The sequence below is a fragment of the Palaemon carinicauda genome, chromosome 20 (assembly GCF_036898095.1).
Source record: "Palaemon carinicauda isolate YSFRI2023 chromosome 20, ASM3689809v2, whole genome shotgun sequence".
Classification (NCBI taxonomy): domain Eukaryota; kingdom Metazoa; phylum Arthropoda; class Malacostraca; order Decapoda; family Palaemonidae; genus Palaemon; species Palaemon carinicauda.
Window position 1 is genome coordinate 107,482,318 of NC_090744.1, and position 15,000 is coordinate 107,497,317.

A 15,000-nucleotide genomic window follows, 5' to 3' on the forward strand; every position below is an offset into this window, starting at 1 on the left:
TTTATAAATATTTTTTTGTAAGCTCGATTTCCTTATTAGTAATGGATAGTAAAGATATTTATGATAATAATGCCATTAGTAACAATAGTTATATTATGATGTTAATGGTCATGATAATACATATTACATTAACAGTAAAGAATAATATCATTGATGATAGTAATGTCAATGATAATGATAACTATGTAATAAGATATGATTAAAACAGTAGCAAAAGCAAAGATGTTGATGACAACAACAACAACAACAACAACAATAATAATAATAATAATAATAATAATAATGTTCTTTTATGTGTGTGCTTCTGTCAGGTGGCCGTTCCACTGATTCCTTTTAAGTCTGATTTAATATCGAGGTATTTTCTCTAACAATTCTTTTTCTTGGTATCGAGACGCATTGCTGTTTGATATTATCTATTCTTACCTCAATAATTCTTTCAGATTTATTTTGTGTGTTCATGACTATTCTTATATTACCAATAGATTTCTTTTGAAAATATATATATAGTTTTATTTTTTACTCAAATTGATTCAAGACTAGTTGAACTACTTTGCCATTTAGATTGCATAATTTGATATAATTTTAACTATATATATATATATATATATATATATATATATATATATATATATATATATATATATATATATATATATATATATATATATATATATATATATATATATATATTTTTTTTTTTTTTTTTTTTTTTTTTTACAAGCCACATTTGGTTGTTGGGTGTTATCGTCAATTCCTTTGGGTATAATTTGAGGTCAGATATAAAATGGAAAGTTGCCAAGTAAAAAAAAAAAAAAAAATAAAAAAAAATATAAAAAAAATTGCATTATTATTGTTATTTTTATTGTTGGAACATCAACCTGATCGCATAACTGGCACTCGATGTTTACACTTGATACAGATCAAATTAATAAACTAATTATGTTTCAAAGGTCACTCATGAATGGTAGAGTCAAGGACAGTGACAATGCCTTAGAGACTGATCATATATACATATGACCAGCGTTCAAGCCCTCTTTCCATCCAAGCTAGGACCCAGAGAGGGCCAAGAAATGGCTGTTGATGACTCAGTAGATAGACCTTTAAACTAACTCATAACCCCTCTCTCTAACTAACAAGGATGGTGAGGTTGCAGACACTACAAGAAACTATCGAGCTTAAACGGAGCTCGAACCAGGCAGGGACATTTCCAATAGGCCACTGTAAGCCTAAATGACATTATTATCATCATTATCATCATCTCCTCCTACGCCTATTGACGCAAAGGGCCTCGGTTAGATTTCTCCAGTCGTCTCTGTCTTGAGCTTTTAAATCAATGCTTTTTCACTCATCATCATCTGCTTTACGTTTCATAGTCCTCAGTCATGTAGGACTTTTTATCTGTTAAGTCATCAACGCTCTGGATTAGGTGAATAGTAATGAGTTGCTTTCCAGTTACCTAATATGAGCTTTTGTCGATTTTGCACCATTATCTTCATCGGCCATAATCCAACATTTATAATATTTCTTGGACTTTTCAGACAATATTCGTCTTTGTTGGCTTAAATGAAGCCGGCTTTAATCTATCATGTTCCCGCGCCACTAGGTTTTCCAGAGGAGTGTTAAGTGTAATAATTTGAGGTCTGGTGTAAACCTCTGGACCTCCCACTACACGATCTTCATTCTCTCTGACTGACATGAAAACAGCTTGGCATGACACCACGATTTTCCCCTAAAGTTAAGGGATTAAGGGGATTTTTGTTTAAATAAATTTTTTCCCCTTTTGATGGATAAATTTCCAATAGGATTTTCCTGTTTTGAAGCAAAGAAAATGACGGAAAAGAAGCTATAGAAATCCTTCTTTTTTATTCTTTAACTTAAAATGAAATTCTCAAACTACTTTATTCCGTGTTATAAAGCATTAAATGTGTAATAAAATAATGGAAAACTAAAGATATCTAGGGTAAAATAGTAGGAATTATATTTCATACAATTTTCAATTGCATGATGTCTTATTACATTTGAGTTTTAGTTGTAGGTCTTTGTCTTATTATATACAAGTTATATTTCTATGAATGACCTATCATACAAATTATACTTATGTGACCTCTTAATGTTGTTTATAGGCTTTGTGCCCTCCCCCCCCCCCCTCTCTCTCTCTCTCTCTCTCTCTCTCTCTCTCTCTCTCTCTCTCTCTCTTCTTGAATCTAAGTTTTTTTGCCCAGGTCATTAGCCGATGCAATTGATTGACAACTAGCTAGATAATTTACTGCTTGGATCAGTGATGTGAAATGGGTTTATATGAGCAACTTGGTACCCTCTGGCGTCAATACCTGGAACTTCCTGCTGATAAGTATGTCCATATGGTTTTGATATATATCGTCATCAGATATGGCTTTATTTATTTAGACCAGTGTCTATATGTAACAAAATGAGGCAACCCAAAAATACCGAACAATAAATTACGGACATTACCTTTTTGAATGTTCATTTTTGTATGAAAATCTTGTGCATATTTCCGGTAAAATTACAGAATAATGACAGAAATGGGAAATGAACTTTTACTTTCGCTAAACCTTGGCTATCAGCTGTTTAGCAACAGCGCGGGTCTGGAAATGACTGAGGCCTGGTTTAAGAACTGCTTGTTTAGGGATGATATATTCACGTTTGGAAGTAATTCTTTTAAGGTCTCATATTATTATTATTATTATTATTATTATTATTATTATTATTATTACCTAAGCTATAACCCTAGTTGGAAAAGCTCGATGTTACAAGCTTAATAGCTCCAACAGGGGAAATAGCCCATTGAGAACAAGAAATAAATAAACTATATGAGAAGTAATGAATGACGAATATAAAAGATCTTAGGATCAGTAACAACGTTAAAATAGATCTGTCATATATAAACTATGAAGAGAGACTTATTCAACTTTTCTATATAAAATCATTCGCTGAAGGTTTGAACTTCTGAAGTTCTATCGATTTTATCTGCCGGACTAGGAAGATCATTCCACAATCTGAACATAGCCAGAATGAAACTTTTAGAATACTGTGTACTGTTGAGTCTCATGATGGAGAAGACAATACTGTTAGAATTAACTGCATTCTTACTACGTATATGATGGTACAGTCTGGGAAGATTTGAATGCAAAGGATGGTCAAAATGATAAAAATATGCACAAAAACTAACTGAACGACGGTGCCAGAGATTAATATCTTGACCAGGAATAAGAAATTTAATAGTCAGCAAGTTTTTTGTTCAACTGAAGAGCAGGCAGGAGAACAATTCTTGAAACAAGGTAGAACGAAAGAATTCAAACACTTTTTCAGAGTAGATTGAACACCGTATATCTTAAAAGACTTTCTCATTAAGCCAATTATTTGGTAATTAAAGAAGAAACAGACCGAATGTGTTTCTGCAAAGTAAATTTTCTTTCAAGAATTACACCTGGTATTTTAGAAGAGTCATACAGGGTTAAAAAACATTATCAATGCTGAGATCCGGATGTTGAGGAGCAACTGTCCTCCACCTACAGTATACTTACAATAATGCTTTGAGTTCTGTTACGGTTCAGCTTCGTGTCCCATAATTTGCACCATGCACCAATTTTAGATAATTCTCTATCAAGAGATTCAGCAACCCCAGATCTACATTTTGGATATGGAATAGATACAGAGAGAGTAGCATCATCTGCATAGCAACGAGATTGTTTTCTAGGCTTAACCACATATCATGTGTTTGTAGTATGAAAACTAATGTCCAAGAATACTATCCTGAGGAACACCAGATATCATATTCCTAAATTAACTATGGTAACTCAACAACATACACTTTCTTGAGTTTCAAAAGAGCGATTAATAAGATAGCTTTAATTATTTTAGGCTGAGACAGGAAAAGGAGAGAGGGAGAGAGGACTAACACGTTTTCAGAAATGAAATATCGCAGAAGGTAAAAGGACTAGGACAGACCCAACTGAGATTTGTTTTTATGTTCAACGAGTAGTAGTAGTTCTCGTTTACATAATTATATAGATGATAACTTAGTAGATTAGTATGGCTTGAATGTGGGATTTAATCTGATTTTAATTTTACAATTTTTGAGAATTTTTAAGTGCTCTAAAGATTTTCTTTTCCTGTTTTTTTACATCATATAGTATACATTCAACTGAAGGTTTATTTTTTTTTTCTTTTTTTTTGTAACAAGAAAACTTTCTTGTGTTTAACTTTAGTATTGGAAAGATAAACGGGAAAGATACTATTAACAGAGAACAGAATTCTTTATCCATTACGTTTGCTTTAATCACACCAAAACCCAATGGTTCATGTATATACATACACACATATATATATATATATATATATATATATATATATATATATATATATATATATATATATATGTATATATATTTATATATATATATATATATATATATATATATATACAAAAACACATATATATGTATATATGTACAGTATATGTGTATATATATATGTGTATATATATATATACACATATATACATATATACATATATATGTGTTTACATATATATATATATATATATATATATATATATATATATATATATATACATATATATGTGTTTATATATATAAACACATATATATGTATATTTATATATATATATATATATATATATATATATATATATATATATATATATATATATATATATATATATATATATACAGACATAGTGAGGGGAGATACCTTAACGTGGTGAAAGGGCGTGTGTATCGAAATGATTAGCAATACTATATTAGTCAAGGCCACCTATACTAGGTTGGCTAGCTGCTAGTAATCAGGTAAAGGTCTCTAACCATCGATAATCCGCAGTTGGTCAGCGTGGTGATGTAAACTGGCCAAACCTCAGACATGATTGACATGTCTGAGGCCTTTGTCCTACAGTGAACTAAATAGTATTGCATTTGTAGTTGTGTTTATAAATGTATATATATTATATACTGTATATAATGAATGTGAATGTACAGTATACAGTATGTGATTTTGAACATGTGTATGAACACTTGTCTGTGCATGCTTAATGTATACATATTATATAGTTACAGATATATGTTATGGGTTACACAAAAACACAAAATTACCCTACAAATCAAAGAAGCACAGATGCAGCTGCCATACATCTGTCTACACTAGAAGCGACAGAGAAATCTGAAAAAGGACATAAATGACAGATGCCAAGAATGAATTGTCTTGAGTCGTTTTTTTTCATTCTTTATTTCCGTCATGCGTGTGGGAAAAAGGACAGAATCAAAGAGACGTGGTGATTAAAATGGCTTTATTTAATTAAATATATAATTAGATATATAATTTATAGTAGTCATATCTAATAGAGACAGGTGTTCAAGATATATGTATATAAATTTAACTGTATATATATATATATATATATATATATATATATATATATATATATATATATATATACATACACACACACACACATATATATATTATATATATATATATATACTGTATATATATATATATATATATATATATATATATATATATATATAAATATATATATATATGTGTGTATATATATAAGTATATATATATACATACATATATATATGTATATATATATACATATATATATGTATGTATATACATATATATATATATATATATATATATATATATATATATATATATGCATATATGTATGTATGCATACACACATATACATATGTATATATACACATTATTATTGTTATACATAACTAGGATAAATGTAGACTCGATTTTAGAGATCTGATTATCTACATGATTCTTAGAATACCACAAATTATATTAGAATATTCTTTTAATATTTTCAACATTTTCATAATAGATAATACAAGTAATTAAAGAGCGATTTCACCAATAGAAAAAAATTACAAATAAATTAGGACATAATTAAAATTTTCTTTATAGAATTTTTATCTCAATTACATTTATTTCAGCCTTCTAATATCTATCAATATTTCTGCGTTATGTTTTGAGAGAAAATAAAGAAAGATGTAGAAGAAAAAGAACAAAATTATGATAGGAGGATAAGAGGAAAAACAGGAAAATTAAAAAATCAAAGAAATCTTTTGACTTTATTTTATATTTTTAATCATATGATGATTAGATGCAAAATATCATAATGTATAGTTACCCTTTTTACCCTTGTTCGAATAAAATATGATTTTTTTTTATTGTAAATTGTACTATTTAGAAAGAAAAATCAGATAGATATTTGAGCATAAGAGATATACTTTAGTATCAGTACGTCAGAGAGAGAGAGAGAGAGAGAGAGAGAGAGAGAGAGAGAGAGAGAGAGAGAGAGAGAGAGAGAGAGAGAGATAGTGAAGTTATTGTTTACATCAAAATTTTCTAAATAAATAGATTTTTACTTATACTAAATATATGCAATAATAGCATGCTATGGATTAAACATTAATAATACACAAAGCATCAAGAAGTTTATTACTACATTACAAAGTAGATGGTTGGATGTTAAGTATACTAATTCTAGTCTCTTTTATCATAGATACAAAACTACAAAGTAAATTGTTAACTTCATAATTATATGGTCAAAATGATAGTATTTGAAGATGACGGATATGTCAAAGTTGTCATTACATCTAAACAACAATACAATTGCTTCATGTCGAGATTTATTTTTCTGTGAGTCAACTGCTAATTTGTAGGTTACTGGAAGTTAAAAATAATTATTGAATTGTAGTTTGGTGTTAAAGCCAAGTGAATTTTACCTTATGAATCAAACTTGGATCTTTTATTGTGATTTCTAAACTCTAAGCCTTGGATCCAGCAAACTAACTTCCAGGTTCCAGTAGATTGACTTCCAGGAAGACCACGAATATTAAAAAAAAAAATGAATAAATAAAAGTAATTAACATATGTAGACTATAAGTCAAGTCAGCATTGTTGTTTACTATAAAAGTAGAACTAAGAAGACGTGTATATTACTGAAATGCACGACACCATTGTCTAAAATCTACTCTGTATCTAATACTGTATCTAAAAGCGAAAGCAACCTATCAGCCAAAAAATGATTTCAGCTTAGGCCTCAGGCATGGCGCCTTACCTTGCCTTGTCCTTCTGACGGTGGTGCAAGAGCACTGTTCCTTGTGAAGGACGGTGGCGGTGCTGGGGGCTTAGGTCCAACAACCCCACGAGGCGGCGGTGCTGGGGGCTTAGGTCCAACAGCCCCACGAGGCGGCGGTGCTGGGGCGCGGATAACTGAAATGGAAGGTGGCCCAGGAGGCCTTATTCCACTGGAAGGTGCTGCTGGTGGTCCTGCGGGGGAGCGGATCTCAGCCCCGACAGGGGGAGCGGGGGGAAAGACTCCTGGAGGCAACGCAGGAGGCGCTACTTCGCTGCGGATTCCTGGAGCTATCGGTGATGCAGGGGGACTGACGCCCGGTGGCAGAGCCGGAGGGGCGATAGGAGCGAACCCAGAGAATTCCTGAGAGCCAGGAGGTCCTCCAAACTGAGGGGATGGAATGAAGTCGGTCGGCTCCAGGATGTCCAGAGGAGGTCCGGTGGGTTTGCTCAGCTCTCCGGCGTTTCTCGCGTGGAAGATCTGTCCGACTTTCTGGCGATTATCGAAGAGAAAGTCGTCCAGGATGTAGATCTGAGTCCCGTCCTCCAGGCTTAATACCTGTCTGACGGGAATCTTTTCCACGGTGAGCTCGCCTACAGGGGTGTGAAATAAAGGATTGTAGATAAATAAGAGGGGATCTGTTGTTGTTGTTGTCGTTGTTGTTGTTATTGTTGTTGTAGATTGTCTGACCCTTACAGCTAGACATAAGCTCTTGCGATACTGCAGTCAATAAAAAAAGGGGGAGGGATGAACCTGATAAACAAGAATGACTAAAAAATAAGTGTAAACAAACAAAGCGGATTAATAAGCCAAATAAAAAAAAAGGATAAAAAAAAGGGCGTTAACATGTAAATGGGATTGCTAAACTAGATAAACAAAGATGGGTGTGAAATAAAAAACTGATTTTAACATATAGGGGGTATTTATAAACCTGTTAAAAGACCTGATTAAAGCAAGAAATTTGAATCGACAATTAAATGAATATCCCTTCAAGAGGAAAACCTGTTCTCGAGTGAACTTGCAGTACTTCAAGCACACGGAAGAAAGTGAGGTCTACACCAAGACCCTGTCAGTGGGTCCTGGTGAACACGACGCCAAAGGTCACTGGGAAGAAAAGAGGTGAACGATGTGAATGATTCTTCGAAGTGTCGGGACGGGGCACAACTGGCAAAACAGGTTTGGCGAATGGAAGTACGTTTGATTTTTATTCAAGTCGCGGAAAATCCTTGTTCGAAATTATCCGCTGATTTAATGCTATTTTGATTATGTGTTCTTTATCTGATATTTGTTTATTACAGTCTATTAAGGCTTTTTGTACTTATTTTGAATTCAAGGGAGCTAGAAGGTGTTTATTTAAAGATATGAAAAATAATACATAATTGCTATGATTCTTTTTAGTAGTTTAGCAATTGACTTGAATACTTCGATTTCTTATCTTCGAAGATGCTTTTGAAAAATAGAAAAAAAAGAAAAAAAAAGAAAAAAAAAATATAGAATTAAGCACCGTGCAATGCTGGGAGTCTATTAGAAAAATTCGAATGATTTTATTTTTATCATTTACAGCGTACTTTTACTCGAACATTTTTGATGAAGCAAAAAAGAAAAAAAAGAAAAAATAAATTTCTTTACCACAACACCGTGTATTAGTAACCACAAGAAATGGAAGGATTTTTTAAATAAAATGTTTTAGAATATCTTTGTTAATTTTACTGTTTAAATAAAATGTTTTAGAATAATATCTTTGTCAATCTTACTGTTTCAATAAAACGTTTTAGAATAATATCTATGTCAATCTTACTGTTTCAATAAAACGTTTTGGAATAATATCTTTATTAATCTTACTGTTTAACTAAATGTTTTAGAATAATATTTTTGTTAATCTTACTGTTTAAATCAAATGTTACTGGCCAATCGTGAAACAAAATGATTAGTACAAAATGAATAATAGAAAAGAGAGAGATTGATTTAAACTCATTAAAGAAACATAAACATACTGAAGTGGTTCAATGAACCTCTCCTTTATAGAATTTTAATGTTCTTTTATAATTAATCTAAAAACAAAAATATGGTATTCCTGTATAACTTTAATCGTAAGAAAATCCTTATATCATATTAGAATGCCAATGTAGTAGTTTCAAAATCATCCTATAAAAAAACAAATATTTTTAGATAATACCTTAGCTGGTATATAAGAAATAATTTCCATGATTAAGATACATAAGTTATAAAATACCAAAAGAAATTTCGAAAGCCATGGCCTTAAAGTTACTATAAAGCAAGTGTATCTTAAAATAGAAATAAATAATTTTACTTTAGAAAAATTAATAGGAATGAAACCAGAGAAAAAAAAATTGTAGTCTTCAGTAACTACCAAATTATTCCTTATGAAATAAGATAAAAATCAAGCGCATATAAAAAATACTAAAATTAATTCTTAATTAAATATAGGACCTAGTAAAGTTTATTAACCTTTATCCTTTTTCTGAAATCTGATACTGTCCTAGAAATTGTAGTCTTGACTAACTACCGAGATATCCCCTATAAAATAAAATAAAAATCAAGTGAATATGTTGAAAAAGATGCTAAAATCAATTCTTAATTAAAAATAGGATCTAGTAATGTTTATCAACCTTTTTTATTTTTTTCTGAAATCTGATACTGTCCTAGAAATTGCAGTCTTGAGTAACTACCAAGATATTCACTATGAAATAAAATAAAAATCAAGTAAATAAATACTAAAATTAATTATTAACTGAAAATAGGTTCTTGTATGAGTTTATTAACCTTTTTCATTTTTCCGAAAATGAACATCCTTGCCAGTGAAGGTCAAAGCCTTGGTTCCTTCTTCACTAGTTATATTAGGATGGTCTGGTTTGATGGGATCCAAAACCAAGTGATCCTTCAACAGATTCCTCCTCAGGGTCCTCAGCTCTTCCGTGTTCCCATACAAAGGATTCTGGGCGTCTTGAGGGATGAGGTTCAGCATGGCCAACTCACCAGGGGCTAAGATCGTCTTGGCTTCTGCAGAAAAATGGAAAAAAATGGAGAGATTATTAATTTTTCAAGAAAGATTATATAAAATACCTTTTATCAACTTTTTTTTTTTTTACTTTACTTTTTGTAATATGTTTTTGTTTTCTCGTACTTGATTCCCTTTTTCAAATATTTTACCTCACTTTTTAAACTATATCTTTTCCTTTGGGTTTTTTCCTACATTTCAGAAACTACTGACAAGCTGATAATGTATATATATATATATATATATATATATATATATATATATATATATATATATATATATATATGTATATAAATTAATGTATATATATAAATATATATATATATATATATATATATATATATATTTATATATACATTAATATATATATATATATATATATATATATATATATATAAATATATATATATATATATATATATATATATATATATATATATATATATATATATATATATATATTCATGTGTGTGTGTGTATTTGTGTGTGTGGGACCTTCCACCAAAATGAAAAGGTAAATATAAAACAGACTACTGCTGATGTTCTTATTAGTGACCTGTCAATTGCAGTTCAGAACCAATGACCTTAAATTGAACATTAATGAATCTCGACATATAATCTTATTAACTTATTTTTTTGCTTTTTGTAATTGATACATTAGGTTGTAATGACAATTGAATATTCCTTTTTTTATGAAATCTGGATTGACTTTGATAATCAAGTGTGGAAACTATATTACCAAAAATTGACTGAATCAAACATAACGATATATGTTAAATTAACTTTTTAATCATTGGACATCAAGAAAATCCAATTCCTTATAAAATTTATCTTTTTGTCACTGACGCATTTCCTGGTGGTAATTTATTTTCATTAGTAAATTATTAGATAATTAAATGTCAGCTTTCATCTGATTTATCTGCAGGATTTTTAAATCTGTTTATATCCTGCTGGTTTATTTTGTCCTTTATATTTGCAATTAATAAAATATTAAATTATCACTTTCAGTTGACTTAAGGACAGGATTTTAACTCTCCTTATATCCTGCTGGTCTGGTTTATCCTACGTATCTGCTTAGAATTAGTACCACATCAACATTCCCACTACTGAAACCAACATCAATACAGATCTGTAATTTGTAATATCCGCATATTTAATGGAAATTTTCTCACGGGAAAAGGGAAACCATGAGCTGACCTTTCCCGTCAGTTCCCAATCTGCAGCATAGACAGGAAATGACACATCAATTGACAGAGAGAGAGAGAGAGAGAGAGAGAGAGAGGAGAGAGAGAGAGAGAGAGAGAGAGAGAGAGAGAGAGAGAGAGAGAGAGATGATAAAACTCTGATCGAATTATCAAAATAATTTAAAAACAAATTCCACATACAGTACATGCATGAGAGAGAGAGAGAGAGAGAGAGAGAGAGAGAGAGAGAGAGAGAGAGAGAGAGAGAGAGAGAGAGAGAGAGAGAGAGAAAGCAATTTCAGTGATGCAAAATTGACCATATACGATTCGCTCTACTTGCTAAATCCAAGGATTTTATTCGGTTCCCACAAACTCAAGGCCGTTTAATCTTTCCTATTTAGTCACTTTTTTATTGTTTACTTTCTCCTTTTTTACTTTAAAAGGACTCCGACTTATGTCAGTGATTTTGCAATATTTCCCAAAAATATTGCAAAACATCCTCTACTGTAAATTAAAGAATCGACAACGTTTTATTATTTTTGGGTTAATCGGATATTGCGTAATGTTATTACATAATGCGTAATGTTTTGCGAATATCGAATGAGGCCCAGCTTTGGTTATTTAATCCTTTGGTTAGAAGAGTATGATTACATGGATAAAGAATACGGAACTCTACCTTATAACACCAATTGTGAAGGAAGAGAAATTGATAGAAAGTTTTTTTTTTTTTTTTTTTTTGTTTTTTTTTTTTTTTTACGTTCGACAATGATTTATTGGTTTAGTTTCATGATGATAATAATAATAATAATAATAATAATAATAATAATAATAATAATAATAATAATAATAATAATCGTTATTGTTTCTATTGTTGGCTTACCGTTTAACATCTTCCAGTGGGTTTATATTATTATTATTATTATTATTATTATTATTATTATTATTATTATTATTATTATTATTATTATTCGTGGAAATTTTTTTTCCATAATCGCATTACTTAGTAGTGTAAAATAGTACATAGAGATCAATTTCGTCTGATTTTTTTTTTTTTATTAATTTATGGGTTTCTATGATTATTATTATTATTATTATTATTATTATTATTATTATTATTATTATTATTATTATTATTATTATTATTATTATTATTATTCGTGGAAATGTTTTTCCATAATCGCATTACTTATTAATGGAAAATAGTCAATAGAGATCAATTTCATATGTTTTTTTATTTCTAATTAATTTATATACTTGATTCTTTTGGACATTATAAGTTATATAATTACTCTGAGATGAAACATTCTTGCTGGAAGGGAGGATGCTTACTCTAAAGACTCTATCTCGATTTTTTTTTCTCAGACGCCATTCTAAACGAGTTTAAATTAGTTTTTTTTCTAATGATTCATTACTAGAGGAGTTTTTTTCTAAGAAAATATGACTTATTTTATTCTCTCGATACTCATGGGAAGAAATTTGATCTTTTTTCCTACTATAAGTTGTATGCTGGAACCATTTCTCTCCATAGATTCTGAGCCAACAATAGTTTTTCATCTTCAAATATTTTTTGCTGCAAGATTTTTTTTTTTTTTTTTATTTATTTATTTATTTATTTTTTTTTTTTTTTAGAAAAAAGTATGGTAAAATCGAGACGTGAAAATACAATGTGTGTCCACTCTACACTAATCCTGATCGCTTTACGTACGGAATGAAACAATGGTCGCATTCCAAAGGTAGAAAACCTATCTGGATTTGCATTGTCTTTACCGCATGTTTTTTTATAGACCAAACCTTAACGCAATTAGCGAAAATTTACACGTCTCTCTCTCTCTCTCTCTCTCTCTCTCTCTCTCTCTCTCTCTCTCTCTCTCTCTCTCTCTCTCTCTCTCACATACACACACACACACACACACACATATATATATATATATATATATATATATATATATATATATATGTATATATATATATATATATATATATATATATATATATACATATATATATATATATATATATATATATATATATATATATATATATATATATATATACCCGTAAGGTTTAGGCTATTTAGACTCTTTAGCTATGGTAAGCAGCTCCTCTAGGAGGACACTCAAAAACCAAACCACTGTTTTCTAGTCTTGGGTAGTTCCATAGTCCCTGTACCATAGTCTTCCACTGTCTTGGGGTAGATTTCTCTTGCTTAAGGGTACACTCGAACACACTATTCTATCTTATTTCTCTTTCTTTTGTTTTTTTTAATTTTTCATAGTTTATGTATAAAAGATCTATTTTAATGTTGCTACTGTTTGGAATTTGTTGTCCGTAAATATGCAAACATTCGTTCGTGTCCAAAGTTATTTCAAATCTAAACGACGTTTTGAATAACATACGGATTTAGTGAGTTTTCAAAAGCTGTATCAAAGCATACTACATCCGTAAGCTGGATTTACATGGTCGAACGGTTCGTCGAACAGGTTGTCGTACCTGCTTGTCAAACGGTTCGAAGAGGTGGAGTCAGTCACAAATGCATAAGGTTTATAGACAACGAAGCCCCGCCCACAAAAGTCAGGCGAGAACAGACTTTCTTCGAACTGTTTGACGAACGTGTTTGATAAACTCATACCCCGTTCACACGTTCAAACATCACTTCAGACACTTGTTTGTCGAACCGTGTTTAATGAACCGTTCGACTGTGTTCACACGTTCGAATATCGCCTCATATACTTGCCTGTCAAACTACGTTCGGCGAGCTGTTTGACCGTGTTCACACATTCGAACATCACTTCAAACCCTCGTCTGTAAAACCGCGTTTGACGAGCGGTTCGACCATTTAAACCTGGCTTCATTCCTCACAGACAAACCTCCTCGAAGTATGTTAATTAGCTCCGGATACGTGGCAAAGTACAAGGTCACACTCGGGGTTTACTGCCAATAAGCTGAACCCAAAACCATAGAGGGTAGTTTCTAAGGTAATTGGTGTTCCAAGATGATTCATGTGGAATTTGTTCCTTGAGGAATGAATAATACGATATATTTCAAACGGTGGTGATCGTGTGTCTGGGTTTGAGTATATACAAAGTCTAAAGATCTATGTAGTTCTTGAGTATACAGTATGTATGTATGTATGTATGTATGTATTATTATTATTATCATTATTATATTAGAAAAGCAGGATGCTACCCCAAGGACTCATATTAAAAACAAATTATACATATGTATGTATATATATATATATATATATATATATATATATATATATATATATATATGTATATATATATATATATATATAAATATATATATATATATATATATATATATATATATATATATATATATATATATATATATTATTATTATTATTATTATTATTACTAGCTAACCTACAATCCTAGTTGGAAAAACAAGATGCTCTAAGTCCAAGGGCTCCAACAGGGAAAATAGCCTAGCGAGGAAGGGAAATAAGGAAAAAAATAAACGATATGAGAAATAATGAACAATTCAAATAAAATATTTTTAAAAACAGTGTTAGCATTAAAACAGATATTTCCTAAATAAACTATAAAAAGACTTATGTTAGCCTTTTCAACATAATAATATTTGCTGAAAGTGTTTGTGTGTATGTGTGTGTGTATGTATGTCTATGCGTA

General features: G+C 30.4%; 1 protein-coding gene across 1 annotated transcript in view; it reads right to left on the reverse strand.

The window, feature by feature from the left end:
- LOC137614355 (uncharacterized) overlaps positions 1 to 15,000 on the reverse strand; it is a 283,239-nt gene that overhangs the window by 23,934 nt on the left and 244,305 nt on the right. The window contains 2 exon segments of the mRNA XM_068344137.1: positions 7,124 to 7,734; positions 9,926 to 10,162. Coding sequence (XP_068200238.1) covers positions 7,124 to 7,734; positions 9,926 to 10,162 — 848 coding nt within the window.